This window comes from Hydra viridissima, unplaced genomic scaffold, assembly GCF_058129835.1.
Source record: "Hydra viridissima isolate aposymbiotic clone 2 unplaced genomic scaffold, HvirCarnegie_v1 scaffold_6, whole genome shotgun sequence".
Lineage (NCBI taxonomy): Eukaryota > Metazoa > Cnidaria > Hydrozoa > Anthoathecata > Hydridae > Hydra > Hydra viridissima.
The window spans coordinates 6,797,619-6,816,099 of NW_028324305.1; the positions used below are offsets into that span (position 1 = coordinate 6,797,619).

Sequence of the window (18,481 nt, forward strand, 5' to 3'; positions counted from 1 at the left end):
ACCCAAATGTTCTCAATGGGATTGAGATTTGGAGAACGAGCTGGCCAAGTCATTACCGTAATGTTTTTCCGATCAAGCCACGTCTTCCGTAAAAAGTTCTGGCTGTTGGTAAAAGTTTACTTTCAAGGGTCTCTGTAGTTGTACTGGTTAATTCTGCAGTGATAAATGTTTTTTAATCCTGTTCCTTTATGGGAGGAGCATCCCCATATTCCGATTGATCCTCCTCCGTCTTTTATCCTTGGTACACAAAAAAGCTCTTTGAATTTTTCTCCAGCCAGCCTCTTGATGATTAATCTTGACTTGCGATTTATCACCTCAAAATTGGATTCATCGCTGAAAATGACTTTGGCCCAGTCTTCTACCGACCAGTGAAGTCTTTCTCTACACCACTTTGATCTTTTTAGGAGATATGAGACACACAAGTGGTTTTCGAGCAGCCAAATAGCAAATCTAAGACTTTCTTATTTAGGCATCTTCGTATAGTCCATCTACTAACACTAATGTTACCAGGCGTATTTGTGAACCCTTCACCAAGTTCGCGGTAAGAAACTTTAGGGTCTTGTCTAACCTTTCGATACAGATAACTTTGGTCTCTTGAAGTGAGCTTTAAAGGCTTTCCAAGCCTTGGTAAATCTATAACATCATTATTTAGCTCATGGTTTTTCAACGTTGTTTGTATAGATTTAAGCGAAACGTTGTACATTCGAGCTATTTCTCGTTGGCTTTTTGTTTTATCTCTTAGCAGACCTACAATTTCCCATTGTACGTTGTCTGAAACAGCTTTTCTGCCCATTTTATCTTTTTACTTTACCAAATAATTATCAATGCGAAGAACTCTAGATATAAAAAAGATAAATAATTTTAATTTCGCAAAGAATTTTTATATAGTTCGAAAGAAATCAATCACCAAATTTTAGACAGTTCGGATAGCGTTTCTGAGATATTTCAACTTAAGTCGTTAAATTTTAACTGACTATATTTTTACTACTTAAAAATACAGGTATTTTCTAACTGGAATAATATTTACTCAAGACTGGTAAATCTAACGAGTTCGAGTTAGATACCATTCGAAAGAGAATCAATTGATTAAAACATATAACCGGTGATAACTAAAAATCCGGACAAAGTTAAAGTTAATTTTGCTTCGTGTTAAAATAAGTATACGTAATAATTAAAATATATTTATTTAGCTCACATATTCTTTTTTTAGAAAAACATAAGTATTTGAATCAATCATTTAAAAATGAAGGTGAACCAAAAAAACGAAGATGAGCAGCGGAAACGTGTCTATGAGTTTTATTTGAAAAATATAAATCTTGGCAAAACATACACAGTGAAGCATTTTCTTGCTAAAAATATTCCAAGAACTACCATTTATGACATAATAAAAAGCGCTGAAAACAAATTTGGACATGAAAGAAAGCCTGGAATTGGTCGTATAGCCAAAAAAATGCCAACAAGTAAGGTTTTTAAGCTTAAAACCATGTTTGACCATCAAGATGGTATTTCACAGAGGCAAATAGCTCGTAAATTCAGTATTTTGCAACCGTATGTGAATAAAATACTCAGAAATCAGTTTGCTATCAAATGTTATAAAAAGCAAAAGATTCCGAAGCGAGATGAGCAAATGATGCTAAAAATTCGAACATGCTGCAGTCGGCTTTACCAAAATTACCGAGGCTTTGAATGGATCATTGACGATGAATCGTACTTTACTTTAAATTACAGTTCGATAAATGGAATTGCTAATTACTACTCCAGTGATACTTTATTGACTCCACAGAATGTAAAATTCAGCCAAAAAGAGAAGTTTCCAGAGAATAATAGTCTGGATCGCTATTTCGGCCAAAGGTACCTCAAAGCCATATTTTCGAGAATCTACCAACGCTATCAATCAGTTTATTTACTTAGAGAATTGTGTTCAAAAGAGACTTATCCCGTTTATAGAAGAGCATCATTAAAATGATAATTTTGTGTCCTGGCTAGATCTTGCATCTGCTCATTATGCCAAAAGCGTATTGGAATATTTAAAGGCTAAAAATATTGAAATTGTACCAAAAAAAGATAATCCGCCAAATTTACCCGAATGCAGGCCCATTGAAAATTTTTGGTCAATATTGAAAGGTCTAGTGTATAAGAATAATTGGCAAGCAAGAAAACTTTCACAACTTAAAGAAAGAATTAAGTATTGTTTGACCAGAGTTGATCCTAATGTTATCCAAGAAACAGTTGTCGCACCAAGAGTTTGATTGACCGTGTCAGACGAAATGAAGTGATTGAATCAAATGAGTATTACATTGAATAAATTAAATAATTCTTTATAAAATGCTTTTTTTACTCTTATAAATCATTAAAAAACGAGGAAGTTATGATCCTTTAAACTTTGTCCGGATTTTTAGTTATCACCCGTTAATACGCTTTTAATCGTATTAATTAGTTGGTTTCAAAGATAATTTTGAAAAATACAAAAATTTTGCATTAAAAAAGTAGTGACTATATTTATGCAACCCACTAAGTATATATATATATATATATATATATATATATATATATATATATATATATATATATATATATATATATATATATATATATATATATATATATATATAATGGAAAAAATTTGATATTTTGCAATACTTAAATAATAAAACCATAATGGACTATTTCTCTTTAAATATTAGCTAAAAACAAACTATATTAGCACAGGATGGTGTGAAGCGAAAAGGGGAGCAGTATTAGGGTAGAGGCACAATATTCCTACTCTTTGAGTAGACGAGAATATACCCCTGTAATCTTTTCCACAAAAAAATGATTTAATCTTTATTTAAAAACACCGAAAATATCAAGTTTTTAATTTCCAGAACAACATCGTTCGGATTAAGATGCTCTTAAATATTGAACGACTAAAATAGAAATTTCAGGCAAAACCGAAAGTACCGAAATTTTAGTTCAGTGTAACCGTTACCGAAATTTATGTGAAGCCGAAAACTGGCCGAAACTTGAAAACCAAATCATTAACAGAGTAGCATGAAGTTGCTATACAAAACCTAAACCAATGTATTATGCAAAGATGTATTTTCTAGTGAACCAATGATGTTTTATCTTCATTATTATTGATTAGGTCTTTTATATATTTGTTTTTTCGTATTAGTGCGTGATCAATTGGAATCGGACCATTATACAAAACGGAAGGAATTCACTAAATGGTTTTTGGAGTTCCAGTTGAAAAATATTGACAAAGTTCTGTAGACAGGCGTGTTTCCATCTAGGGGAAACTGTTTACACCAAAAACGATTTCATTTGGAGTGACAAGAGTCCTCACTGTTGTGTCAAAAAGTCACTTAATTCATCTTGTGCGTGTGGGTTAGTTTTTCTAAATAAATTATTGTTCCACCATTTTTAATTTAAAATGGAGCTACCTGTATATGTTTCATACTTGAAAGCCTATCGAAAACGTCAATCAACAGTATTCCAAAAACATGGCACTCCGCGGCACATAAAAACATGGCACTCCGCTGCACATAAAGAGAAATATGCAACGATTTCTAATAAAGATCTTCAAAAATGATCTTGTTATAAGTTTTGGGGCAATCTAAAACAGTTGCTGTATGCGCTCAAACCACCTTTAACACTTGAAAATCTAAAGGCTCAAATATCAGACGCTGCCTATCGAATTTCTACTGTCAATATCGAATTGGTGCTTCTATTTTTTTTAATGATCGCCTCAAATTAACACTGGAAAGTGGTGGCGGTCATATTTAATGATACTAAAAATCCCATTCCTATTATGTTTATTTCTCGTTCAAATTTTTTTGATTAAATAAATATATATAAAAATAAACAGATTTGTTTTTGTAGTTCTTATGGAACTTATGGTATTTAAACGATCAGTATGTAACATAGTTGAATAAAAAGTTGAACATACTTTAAGTAGAAGATACTTTAATATTCAAAGTTTTCAAAGTTTAAAGAATGATTTGAGAGTAAAAGTTGAATCAATTATAATGCAGTTTTAATTAAAATTACTACAACTCTTGTAACTAAAAACTGAATATGCCCCTAAAAATTTAAGCACCAATATGATTAAGAAATCATCCAACAGTAAATTAAAAAACAAGTTATCTAAACTTAAGATTATTTTGATGAAAGATTCGGTTTGTTATGGTAAAAGTTTGAAACTGAAATTTCGGCCAAAACCAGATAAGTAAAAGGTTGTCGAAACAAAAGTTTCGCTTTCGGTTTCGGCCGAAACCGGAACAGAACAGAGAGTTTCTGTTGACTTTTCTTAAACTTTTCACCTAGTGAGTTGTCCTAATGCTAATATATGTTCTTAGTCAAAAAAACTGTTGAAATTAATTTGAGGTATAATCGAAGAAAATCGAACATTAAAAGAATCTGCGAGATTTTTTAGGAGTCCCACTTACTACTCTTAAAACCTCTGATGCAAATTTTTTGCATGCAGTGGCACTGATTAGCACTGAGTAGCAAAAAGCTTGCAGCAATCTCCAGATCTTGAGAGCATCCTCAGTGTGATGTAGAGCTCATTAAATATTTTTATTTTTATCCATTTATGAGACAATCAAACTTTACTTTTTTTTTTAGATGAAGACAAAGCAAAAGATTTTTTTCAAACTTAAGTTCCTTTCAATTGTAAATTTAAATTTCCAGTAATCTAAGTATTGTGATATATTTACAAATACGAAATTTATTGATATTGATTGATAGATTCCCAGCAAGTACACAACATTAAAACAATGTTGAAATAACGTTGATCAACGTTATTTCAACATTGTTTCAACGTTGTGTGCTTGCTGGGTTGATTGACATGTTATGCTGTGTTAACTGACTAACTGACTTTCTGACAGACTGATTTTTATTAGGATTTTATATTAGTTAACATCTGAATAATCTGGCCATTTAACATCAGCACCATGCAACTTATTCTAGGTTAACAAAAACTTTTATATTTGCTGGTAAAAATTTTAGTAAGCACACACAGATATACACATGAGCTATTGATTATCAAATAATAAAGTTGATGTATTATCAAATAACAAAGCTGATGTGTTAACTTTTTATAGAACAATATAAAATGTTACAGCACAAAAAATAAATGGACTTTTACTCTTTGGAATGCCTCGATACATTTCACTTGAGTTTCAGAAGAAGGGATACCAACATATAGATGGTAGCTAACAAAAAGATTTTGATTAAGTCTGGGCAGCGAGAGAAGCTGGGATTATTTGTAATATACTCCAAAATCTGGGGGCTCGGGGGCCAGTTGATAATACCACGGTTTTTATCACGGTTTTTATCACGGTTTTTATCACGGTTTTTATCACGGTTTTTATCACGGTTAAGTTTTTCAGAAACTCTTTTACAGAACCAGATGCTTTTGAAATTGTTAAAAATCTTGTAAAAAGATTTTTTTTTCTTTCTCGGTAAATGTTACCAGGTAATAGCCGAGTTGAACAAAGAAATTTCTTCGTTTAAGCTAAAAGAACTTGTTCCTTTGTGAGGAGAATTCAAAAAAAATTATAATACCTATTTTATTTCCTTTTATTCGCTATAAACCATAAAAAAGAAATATTATTTTTAACTTAAGTTAAATTTTAATTACTGAGAAGTTTATAAAATACAACAAAAAGTTGTAACCATAGAAATAGCACATCAAATAATAAAATATTGCTGTATAAAAGTCTACATCAAAATATTAATACTAACGTTAATATTTTGTTGGGTAGCCCTTATTCTTTTATACTTCAATACATCTTGATGACACACTGTTAACAAGCCTTTGACATTGCTATTATGGACGTCCTTTAAAAATATCACAATACAATTAAAAAACTCATTAGATTCACTAACACTCTATCAGAAGCTTTACCTTATCGTCCGTATCTATTGTAACGAAAAATACATTGTATACATTACAGCAATAAAAAAAAACACACTGCCGACCTTATTTGCCTTAACTGAACTAAAACGCAAAATTTAATTAAATGAGCAAAAAAAAGTAATTTAAAAAACAGATTACCTTAAATATGATTGCGCTTTTGATTCTAAAATGATTTTCAAAAATATAAGGTCACTTAAATTTTTTCGCGATTCCTTTAATTATTTCCTTTGCTTTTTTTTAAAAAATAAGAAAGCTAGGGTAAGAAAGCCAGCGTAGAAGAGTAAGATGTTGCCTTCGAAACCACTCCACCAATTTGGGCCGCTGCGCCGTCCTGTTGGAAAATCTAATTTTTACTCCTTCCAGAAATTAATCTTGCAGTACGTAAAAAGCATATTTTCTAAGGTTTCTTTGTAATTATACTGGTCTCCCTGTATAAATTTTTTGAAATCCTATTCCCTTAAAATAAGATATATCATCATATACCTATCAAGCCGCCACCGTCTTGTGCTCTTGAGACACAAAATCTAACCTTATAATTCTCAAAAGCTAATCTTTTAACGATAAATCTTGATTTGCAACTAACCACTAAAAATTTGATTTACTACTAAAAATGATCTTAGACCAATCTTTTACTAACCAGTGAAGTCTTTTCTTACACCACTTATATTTTTTAACCCTATTTGTCACACTTAAGAGCGGTTTTCTGGCTGCAACATAACAATAAATATCTTTTTTAACCAGCGTTATTACTAAACTCAACTGACAGTACTCGGTAGCCAACTTTAGGATCCTCCCTTAACCTTCGATACATTAAGCTTTGATCCCTAGAATTAAGTTTTAACGGCCTGCCAACTCCTGATGAATCTTTGATGTCATTTAAAAGTTTGTAGTTTTTCAGCGTTGTTTGGACACAACTTAGTGAAACACCGCATAATCTTGCGGTGTTTCACTAAGTTGTGTCCAAACAACGCTGAACGGTGTTTAATCATAATTATTCGTTGAAATTTTGTGTTATGTCAAAGCGAGTACATCGCACCCAGCATAAGACGTCTTTAAGACGTCTTTATCTTTAAGTCGTCTAGACGTCTTAAAGTTGTCTGAAAGACGTCTTACGTTGGGTGGAAAGTTTCTCATGTAAGAGATATCAAATTTAAATTAACTGACGATATAATTTTGACACATTTTTAAATACATAGTTAATTTATCCTTTCTGAGTAATTTAATTTACCATTAAATTACTCAGAAAGGATAGGGGAAAGGTGCCTATGATGGCATACTTAACTTTAACGTTTCTCTGAGTCATTACCTGAAAACTTAAAAAATAATTTTTGACATGGGTGTATTCCCTCTAGCATACAGAATAATAATGAACGTCAGAATTTTTACTATTATATTTTTTTATAAGTTTATACCATTAAAAAAAAAAATACAAGTATGCCATCATAGGCAACTAACTGCTCCTATGATGGCACACTTTAAAGAAAATAGACAAACAAGAATTTTTTTTTGTTTTTTATTAATGGAAACTCAACTTATCAAGAAAACAAAATTAATAATAAATATTTGGTCTATAAGCATAGTTCACATATAAATTTTTTTTACTACTTCTCTATATGCCTGCACATCAATGATATATTATATATACTAGATGTCTAACTTGCGGGATTTTATTGGACAAAAAGTGAAGCCGCTTTTTTTGTTTACAAATTGAATCCGCCATTTGTAATAAGGGCAAAAACTATATCCGCCATTTGTAATAAGGGCAAAAACTATATCCGACGTGCGAAATAAAAGTTAAAAATGCACGTTTTTGCCCGAATTAGAAATGGCTCCTACGGCTTCACATTTCGGATCGAAGTTAGACATCTAGTATATATAATATATCATTGCTGCACATAAACAATGACACCAAGATCTGCATTTTTGACAACAAATCCTTGGTTCTTTAGAGCAAGACAGCGAATAAAGTTCATAACAATACAAAAATGCTGTATCAGATTCGAAATCGATTTCATTATTACTTCCTTTAATCTCCTCACTGCAATATTTTTCTTCAACAGCCGCCTTTCTTTTTGTTTTTTTTAACAAATTTTTCCTATTCTTTGTTACCTTTATCTTTTGCCTTATCTTTTAATTCTTGGATATCCGGTGTGGTATGCAGAAGTCCAGTTTTTCAACGTTTTCGTGCCTTTTTCAATTCGATTTTAGGGTTTGCTAAAGGCACCGGACACAACTTTTATATACTAGATCTTATCCTTTCGTTGAAACAAAAGATTTAATGCATATGGAAGCTTCTAATGGGGGAGATCTCATTTCCAAATGTGTTGGTTTCTCAAACTCTTGTATTTCATCTTTGTTCTTAATCTGATCACCTTTTTTATGGGCATAAAAATTTATTTCAGGCATTTTTTTCAATTCATTTCGCAGACTTTCATGATGGCAACTCCTAGGTATGCCATCATAGGAAAAAGTCACCATATTTATTAAAACAAGCAGTGACAACCTTATTCTACACATAGCATTAAAATAAGTATTCTAATAAATGTACAAAGCCTGCAGATGAAATGCATGAAAGTTTCACACATGTTGGTCTAATCACTTACGCACCAAAACTAATATTTTTGGAAATATGACCAGTATGCCATCATAGGCGCTATGCCATCAAAGGCACCTTTCCCCTAAATAGGACCGATAAGTGTTACATATCATTAGAAAAGTAATTGTTAACACAGGAATTAAAAAAGTTTTTAATAACTTATTATATAAAAAGTTAATTAAGAGATAGTTAAAAAACCATCAAAATTAATTAATTGACCTTATAATCTTGAAAGCCACTGTATGAGTTCCTTATGTTAAAATATCTTCATTTAAAATGAGGTTTAAAACTAGAGGAAAGACTTATGAAGTTATAATATTTACGGTATAATTGTAAAAATTGAAATTTCGGCGAGTAATTCATTCAATTAATTCGTAACTTCAAATAATTTGCTCGAAAAGTTTGTTATAGCCTACTTGTTTCAATTAATTTGCTCGAAATTTCAGTTTAAAATTACAAAAACCATCGATTAAATTACGATCGTTTCCCGTTAAAATGTCATAAATTTTGGAACTGACTATTCTCACGATAACTACTATTGCAGATTTTTCTACAAAACAATTCGTTACTAAAGTACTATTAAAGAATGTTATACACATACATTAGAACAGTTTCACTTTTATTGAAGAATATAAAAATGTATAATATATAAAAATATTTCGAGTTTTAAACTATGTAAAAAATGTTAAACTTGTTAGTGCATGCGTCTTCTAACAACAATCACAACTTGTCATTTGACTGCCGTTGGTAACTTGTATCTTTTCAGTTGTTTCCTGGCTGGTGTTTTGACAGGTGTTTGGAGTAGAAATTGTTCTTTTACTGTCTTCATCACCTATCTCTTCCTCTGAAGCCGAGACCTCAGTGGTCCCTTTTTCTTACGAGTCATCAATTGGAACCTGACCAAACCATCGCCAACGGGGGATCTTGACATGTTAATAACACCAGAAATTTAGAAATTTGTTTCGAAAAAATGTAGTAAAACTTCATAACTGACGAATATTTACGTTTACGATTCGTAAATAAAGATTAAAATGCAAATGACAAAAAATAAATTTCATTATTAATATCTCAATAAATTCAATACTAAAAGAAATACCAGTAAAAATAAGACTTTAAAAACCTTTGTTTTTAAATAAAAACTGATCTAGTATGTGGAGTACAATTTTGTAAACAAACAAAATTATATAGAAAACACCATTTACAAAAATACTTTAACGCAAACTATTTATGGAAGTTTCTTAACTGACGTAAGATCCAAATTATTACGATTGAATCTTTCATTTATTCCGTAAATTAGAATATGATCGTAAATTAGGAATTAAATAGTGACGTTTTTTATGAAAAATGCAATTAACTTAATCGTTTTTAGGAAGTTCAAAATTTTCCTCGTTCGCGATTAAAGTAACATATCTTCGTTTAATCGCAATCGTAAGTCTCTTCTTTATTGAAAATGATTAACAGACTGTTTCTGCTGGATGTTGGATGCAAAAACGTATTTGGCGGTAAAACAGTTTTGGCAATTATCAAGTTGCTTACTTTTTTATTTGCAGTTCATTTTGTAGCTGGGTACCACAATGAAAACACAGTTGATGGATGTCCAGTCGCTTTAAGTTACCCGTTTGTTTCTTTGAAAGATAAACTTTGTAAGGTCGAACACAGTCCACTAGAAAAACGCTCAAAGAATACAATGGGAACAGTTCTTTACTGGTTGAATGATGTCAACCAGATGACCAACGAAGAAGTTTTACGCTTGAGAAATGATGTTAGTAAACACGGAGTTGTAATCATTAAAAAGCAGCGTATGACAAGGTATCAACAAGAAGTATTTACGGCTAAACTTGGTGAAACGATTGTACTTCCGTCTTCTTTTCAAGGTGAATATCGATGCTAATCCAAAATAGTGAATAAGCTCGAGACAAAAAAAAAATGTTAAATTTCGATTTCTTACATTTTATTACTATTTTCATTTTTCTTTTGTTTAGGAAACACTAGCTACCCGGGTCACCATGGCATTGTGGCAGTTTCTAACTATTGGTTAAACGGGACATGGAAAGGGTTTCAGCACAGCTTTGGACAGTATTGGCATAAAGATGGTGATTATTTTCCCTATCCCAGAAATTTTATTTTTTCAATACTGTATGGTGACGAAGTTTCTTCCTTTTTAAACGGAGGAGAAACTGGCTTTATTGACGCTTGTTTTGCAAGAGATCATATTCCTTCGCATATCTTGGATACACTTAAAAACACTAAGATCGTTGTCAAAGTCGAGTTTATCACAGATTTTCGCAACGGTTTAAAAGAGCATTTAGAACGCTATCCAACAGCTCTTCATAGTTTTATTTTTAAACATCCTCTCAATAAACGGGAGTGTGTGTTCTTGTTCAAAATTAGTAAAGAGCAGGAAACATATTACTCGCCAGAAGAGCTGCGAGCTTTTAACGAAATGTGGGAATATTTGCAACAAGAAAAGTTTTCTTTCATTCATAAATGGAGCGAGTCAGACATTGTGATTTGGGACAACATGGCAGTGTTCCACAGAGCAATGCCAATCATCGATAACGGAGAAAAAAGAGTTATGTATCGCACAATGGTCAGAATCAACCTCTAGTCACCAGATTTAAAAGTTAAATCGCAAGGAAGATTCTTCTTTTTTATTCGATATTTTATATTTGGATTTTATCTTAAAGTTAAATATTTGAATAATTTCTAAATGGGCCGATCAAATTTAAAAATAATAAATGCGCTGACTCTAGCTTCTCTTTTAAAAGGCTGATGTACCTTTTTAAATGCAGCTATAACATAGTTAAAGTTGACATCTATTGCCGTACTTCTTTATTAAGATTTGAATAAGCTTTGTTCATGACGTATAAACAAACTTCGTCATTTTGTAGCTGTTCTCCAGTTTATTTTCAATCAACTAAAACCTTTAGATTTTCTTTTTTTTTTTTAAATTTTCTTATCGTTTGTAAAGTATTTTTTTAGTAATAAAATATTTGTGATTTGTGAAAATACAATAGAGTATTTAACTCCTAAACAATTTATACCCGCATCAATTGGTGAACAATATATAAAACTGTGAGGTAAAAAAAAATACATGACGCCTCTAAATGCTTTATCAGCCAAAATCATCTTCGTACTCTGACGACAAACCCATTTGCGTCTAGTTAAAATTTTTGTGTCACATCAAAATAATGGTTTTTAAACCATAAATAGCTAATTTTGATTATAAAAGCATCGTCAAGAAACAAGACAACAATTAAATGTTTTTAGCATTAATTTTGTAGTTTAAAAAGCTGTGTTTAGAAAGAAAATGTTCATCGTTTGTTTACAACTTTTGAACCCATCTGCATGTAACCTATACCATTCTTAGTTATCTGACGGGCTAGTTCTAACATTGATTTATAAGCATCTTTTGAGTAATTCCTTTCCATGAAAGTTTTCAAAATACAGCCTTTATATTCATAATTGCGATATATCTGTTTAAAGAACACTAATGCTTACACGGATCAGAAAGTTTGTCATGTTTTTTTAATGAATAGCGGAATCTGTTTGTTCTTTGGGGTGAGAATCGCTCAATTTATGGGAAACATTATCGTGGTAAAATCTCTTTGAGAACTAATAAATACAGACATTAAAAAGTTGATTAATTCTAGAAGTATCCGCTTGACCACCACCTTACAAGTTAATTGAGCTTGTGCTTTTCTTTGTCATTTTCTTAGTAGTCCGATAATCATCTCTATATAGCTTACTCAATAAAGTTCCAATAAATTTCTTGGTTTAAATTTTTTAAAAACGCAAAATTAAAAGCATGCTTTTATTTACATTAAATTTTACGCCTTAAATCTCCTTTTGGGTGCTGGGGTCAATGAGTGTTATGCAGCTAGGGAGCGAAAACCCGACCCGAATACCCGAGGGTGCCCGTAGATGGGTAATTTAGATAACTTTAGTTACAGGATACCCAAGCCTTCGGGTCGAGTAATACCCGATTTCAACTACCCGAATATTACCCGTAAAAGTACCCGAAAATTGGTTAATAAAATTACCCGTAGAAGTACCCGAAAATTGGGAATAAAATTACCCGATCATCGAACCGAAATTTTCGCGCGATCGGGTATTTTCGTTTTTGTTTTTGTTTTTTTTTTTTTTATTCCGTTTTTTTAAATTTAACTTTATTTTAATTCTTTTAACATCACTTTTATTTCCATTTGTTAGTTTCCATTTGTAAGTGTTAATTTTTAACTAATTAAAAAATAATACTTACATGGAGTAGGTGGAACAATTAATCCATGTAAGTGTTGATTCCACCTACTCCATGTAAGTATTGATTTTTAATTTTTTAAAAATTAACACTTACATGAATTAGGTGGAATTAATACTCAATTCTCAACAGTTTGTTTTTTGTTTGTGCTATCACCTCTTAAATATAAAAGTAAGTAAAAATTTATTTCTTTTTAATTTAATTACTTTTTTATTTAATACGATACCCGCTTTTGTTACCCGAAAATCGGAATTACCCGTATTTCGGAACAACTAGTTAGTCGGGTAATAAAATCATATACTTCGTGCATTTTCCGTAATATTCCTTTAAAATATGTAAAATAGTTTTATATTTTTTTAAAATTGACTATTTAAAGGTCTTCTTTTTATTAATTTAACTATCACTACTTTAAATCCTTTCTATAAAAATATGTGTGTAAGCTAATTTTATTTTTATATTTCTATTTATTTTATGCATATTTTAAGGCAATGACGACAAAGCCACCTGCAAGGAATGTCATAAATAAGGGTCGGCGTATCGTTTTATTTCTGTATCATTATCATTTCAATTTGATATTAGAAAAAAAAAGTGTCATCGGAATGATTACGACAAAATATTGGTAAATAAATTTTAACCGGTATTGTAATTAGTTTAAAACTCATGTCATTCCGATGACACTTTTTTTCCGATATCATATCGGAATGATAACGATACAGAAATAAAACGTTATGCAGACGCTTAGTCATTTACAGCAACGCAGGGATGTACAAATGTTTTGCGCAAAAACTTCTAAGGAAAACATGCAGATCTGTTCACAGAATGGAAAGAAAAGATGCAGGTAGAATGAGGGCTAATGACTCTCTTTTGAGGTTGATTCTAATGATTTTGAATCGCAATCACCAATTGGACCATCTGAACCACAAAAACCAACCACCAAAAAGCCAAGAGAAGAAGAAAAGCCCAGACCAAAAAGGTCTGATATGAGGATAGTATTCATCAAGTAAGGCTGATCACAGACATCACTAGGTGGGTGGTAGAAGAGATGAAACCATTTTCAGGCATCCAAAAAGTCCGCGCCCTTTATGTTTTCACAAAACATAAAGGGCGCGGACTTTTTGGATGCCGACAGTTTGATGGCTACTTAGTTGGATAATCACCACACACAAAGGTATGGAGCAACATATACACACAAAGGAGGGAAATCAGTTGCAAAAGAAAACGTAATAAAGGAGGTTGACAAAACCTTGGTGATGCACCAGCCGAAAAAACATTGGACATTTTAGACTTTTGGAGGGTTAATGCAGGCAAATACCCTATGCTTCATTTGCCACTTCTGAAAGCGTGTTTTCAAGTGCAGGGAACATTGGCACTGTAAGGAAAACAAATTTAAGTGCTAGCAAAATGGAGCAGCTAGTGTTCATGAAAGACAACAGTAAATTACTTAATAAAATTTCAGATTTAAAAGTAGCCTGGCTACTTTTAATTTTTGCTAATGCTGTATTTGAACTCCTTCAGTGCAAATATTCATACTTCAATTCTTTTTTTTATTTGTAATTCAATATAATAAATGAATTGAGTTGAATTGTTTTGGGTATTTTTACTTCTTCGGGTATTTCTACGGATAATTCTACGGGTGTTCTATGGGTATCAAGAATCGGGTATTAGACACAATCGGTTATTACCCTATTTTGAAAAAAATGAGTATTCTATAACTTTCAAATAATTTCTCGAATGTTTAAATTCGGGTAATACCCGAAACAGCTACCCGGATCCGAGTTTAGGTCTCGGGTTTCTATAACCAGCAAGGTCGTTTAAAGTTTTATTGGGAAAAGAAAACCTGTAATAACGAGTAAAAATAAATCAAAGCGGCGAAAAAAAATGATATTACATTGATTTAACATTTTGTTTAATCAAAGCATCCCCCTCTATTGATTTAAATGTTAAAACAGAAATTGGATGGAGAAACAATTTCAAGTCCCGTTTTTTCTTTAATACTCGCTACCATTTCATACCATCTTTAAAAATTGAGGTTTTCGGTAACGTTATCCGAAAACTAATGAAACGATGCGTTGTATTACAAGCATATAAATTACAGCGGGTCTACTTGCGGGTTTAAAATTCGATTACCTCTAAAGTATACGTGATTTGACATTTTCAAAATTGTAAACAAGGCCATCAAGACTTTTAACTACTTAAAAAAAAAAAAAAACTAAAACTAGAAAACGCGTATTTAGTATTCTCTTTTTTAAATCTGGTGATTAGAGGTTGATTCTGACCATTGTGCGATACATAACTCTTTTTTCTCCGTTATCGATGATTGGCATTGCTCTGTGGAACACTGCCATGTTGTCCCAAATCACAATGTCTGACTCGCTCCATTTATGAATGAAAGAAAACTTTTCTTGTTGCAAATATTCCCACATTTCGTTAAAAGCTCGCAGCTCTTCTGGCGAGTAATATGTTTCCTGCTCTTTACTAATTTTGAACAAGAACACACACTCCCGTTTATTGAGAGGATGTTTAAAAATAAAACTATGAAGAGCTGTTGGATAGCGTTCTAAATGCTCTTTTAAACCGTTGCGAAAATCTGTGATAAACTCGACTTTGACAACGATCTTAGTGTTTTTAAGTGTATCCAAGATATGCGAAGGAATATGATCTCTTGCAAAACAAGCGTCAATAAAGCCAGTTTCTCCTCCGTTTAAAAAGGAAGAAACTTCGTCACCATACAGGATTGAAAAAATAAAATTTTTCGGATATGGAAAATAGTTACCATCTTTATGCCAATACTGCCCAAAGCTGTGCTGAAACCCTTTCCATGTCCCGTTTAACCAATAGTTAGAAACTGCCACAATGCCAGGGTGACCCGGGTAACTAGTGTTTCCTAAACAAAAGAAAAATGAAAATAGTAATAAAACGTAAGAAATCGAAATTTAACATTTTTTTTTTGTCTCGAGCTTATTCACTATTTTGGATTAGCATCGATATTCACCTTGAAAAGAAGACGGAAGTACAATCGTTTCACCAAGTTTAGCCGTAAATACTTCTTGTTGATACCTTGTCATACGCTGCTTTTTAATGATTACAACTCCGTGTTTACTAACATCATTTCTCAAGCGTAAAACATCTTCGTTGGTCATCTGGTTGACATCATTCAACCAGTAAAGAACTGTTCCCATTGTATTCTCTGAGCGTTTTTCTAGTGGACTGTGTTCGACCTTACAAAGTTTATCTTTCAAAGAAACAAACGGGTAACTTAAAGCGACTGGACATCCATCAACTGTGTTTTCATTGTGGTACCCAGCTACAAAATGAACTGCAAATAAAAAAGTAAGCAACTTGATAATTGCCAAAACTGTTTTACCGCCAAATACGTTTTTGCATCCAACATCCAACAGAAACAGTCTGTTAATCATTTTCAACCTCATTGTAGATGAGGATATATTTTAACTTAAAAAGATAAAATGATTTAATCGCCGTATATTCGATTATCGTAATATTTGAAAGATATAATAATGAATATCGTAGTATTTAAGTGAATGATTTTTTACAGCGATGTTTGTAGCGTGTTTATTGTTTGTTTATTCTTTTGCTAAAATTGTTTTCATAACAGACATAATTCACAATATTTGTTTTCTTAACAACCTTAAAAATCAACAAAGTAATTAATAGTTTTCCTAAGGAAAACTCAATTAAAAGATTGACATGGCTTAAGATTTTCTATAATTGATATTTATAATGTTGCTGTTAAGTTAGGTGTTAAATTTCAATGGATGATAATAATTGATATTTCCCAAAGAATTACATTCCTAAATCTGCTTACTTCAAACGACACTGGTCAACACGTGTTAAGTGGTTTTTTGCTTTTAGGCGTTTTAAAACAGCGAATATTAATAAAGTTGTATAAAGTTTATATTTATACATAATTTGTTATTTATTGCTCTCAATATTTCATTTTATTATTATCTAATATTTGTTGTTTTTTACTTTTGAAAAACAATTTTAACGTTTTTAATCAAATAGCAATTTTGCGCATGCATCAAAAGTTTCATGCGACAGTTCTGACTTTTGATATCTCATAGAAAGAAAGAATTATGAAGAGTTCAACTTCTTAGCAGAACTCTTCATAATTCAGCACTTTAAAAAAAAGTAAAAAGTCTCGATTTCGAGATATTTCAAGATGAGCAAGGCTGATTAAATATTTCAGAACGTTTTTTAAATTATATAAACAAGAGGTTCGGAAAAGAAAAACAATATATTGAAAATGATAAATTGGTTTCGTGAAAATTTTTTAAAAATGCGTATGCCTATCACCATTAATTTCTTCTGCAAATTAAATATCCTGCTATTTTTATTTCAACATTTTAAATATAAAGAAAATTACAAGACAATGTAAATAATTTGCTTTATTGTGGTATTTTTTGTGGTTTTTTTTGTGGTATTTATGCTTCTTTTACCACTTGTTATACATCTTAGCTGATGTTTACCATTCAGAGCTAAAACTTTGTTTGCTTTGGTAATTTGAAACTAAGGCAGGGATGACGTTTCATGTATTGGTACTACTACGTCTTACCAGCCATACCCCACATAATTGTTGAATTGATGAGGTATTTTGTTCTCAGCATTTTCAAATGCTAATTGTCTTTGGTCTTTAGTATTATTTCAAAACAGGAAAATTGGTTTTAAAGGAGCATTAAATGAAATGGATTTGAAAAGGAGTTCACAAAAATTCTTACACTAAATATTTTTGCTAAACCTGACGTAACCCACCCAACAACAAGTCGTTTTTAAGATAAATTGAAGACGTCTTGAAATTGATCTTAAAGATGTCTTAAACTGGTCTCAGATGAAATACAGTTAGTCGTCTTATTTAATACGTCTTGAAGTTGCCTTATCTAAAACATCTTAAAGTTGTCCTAAACTGGTCTCAAATGAAACACAGTAAGTCGTCTTTACTAAACATCTTAAAATTATCTTATTTAATACGTATTAATGACGGCTAACGGCATTAATACGTATTAAATGACGAAAGGTTATATATATATATATATATATATATATATATATATATATATATATATATATATATATATATATATATATATATATATATATATATATATATAACCTTTCAGTCTCCTGCCAATACCCCATAAATATATATATTTATATTGTATTAGAAGGAGACTGGAAGGTGGTAACAGATAATAGAAAGGTATGAATATATGAACTATCCAAATGCAATAACTGAAAAAAGACACATGATTTACTATAGAAATATACTCCTCAGCAACCAAAAAAAAGAGTACATGATTATAAAATTTTATTAATATTTTCGTGAAGCTGGTGCATTTTTTAACACACCCTGAACAAATTTATGGCCTGTCTTCTCCGATCCCTTTGGATATGTCTTTATGACAGCCGCTATAAAGAGAAAATTAATCAAACAATATTAGGTCAAGAAAATCATTGTCATTTTTGGAGCGTTAGAAGACACTTACCAATTATACATTTATAAAGGTGGGTTTCTTTAAAACTTCTCTATCCGCCTCTCTGTCTATCCATGTTGAAATTTATCATCACGAACAATGTAGTATCTAAATTCGATTAGTTTCTCAGAAATCTGTAAAATATGTGCTTGTAATAACCTAGCCATAGGGCTTTTACGGAAATAATTCAAAATTCTTTTGAATTATTAGTTGGTCTTTTGCATATAGTCAAGGAA

The 18,481-nt window shown here is 31.3% G+C and overlaps 2 protein-coding genes across 3 annotated transcripts; one reads left to right on the forward strand and one right to left on the reverse strand.

Annotated features, from left to right (window-relative positions):
- The first annotated feature begins 9,792 nt into the window (after positions 1–9,792).
- LOC145190553 (uncharacterized) lies at positions 9,793–11,250 on the forward strand. 2 transcript variants are annotated; one of them, XM_090090875.1, is made up of 3 exons: positions 9,793–9,926; positions 10,049–10,372; positions 10,481–11,250. In XM_090090875.1, the coding sequence occupies exons 2-3, from the start codon at positions 10,186–10,188 to the stop codon at positions 11,104–11,106; spliced, it is 813 nt and encodes a 270-aa protein (XP_089947001.1). In that variant the 5' UTR covers positions 9,793–9,926; positions 10,049–10,185; the 3' UTR covers positions 11,107–11,250. The 2 variants fall into 2 exon arrangements, with proteins under 2 accessions (XP_089947001.1, XP_079923563.2); XM_080067437.2 differs by lacking the exon at positions 9,793–9,926 and having other exon boundaries at positions 9,937–10,372; positions 10,481–11,193.
- Positions 11,251–14,985: 3,735 nt separating this feature from the next.
- On the reverse strand, positions 14,986–16,326 carry LOC145190708 (uncharacterized). The gene is made up of 2 exons (XM_080067593.2): positions 15,749–16,326; positions 14,986–15,640 (listed from the first exon to the last, which is right to left on the reverse strand). The coding sequence occupies exons 1-2, from the start codon at positions 16,182–16,184 to the stop codon at positions 15,015–15,017; spliced, it is 1,062 nt and encodes a 353-aa protein (XP_079923719.2). The 5' UTR covers positions 16,185–16,326; the 3' UTR covers positions 14,986–15,014.
- Between the last annotated feature and the right edge of the window lie 2,155 nt (positions 16,327–18,481).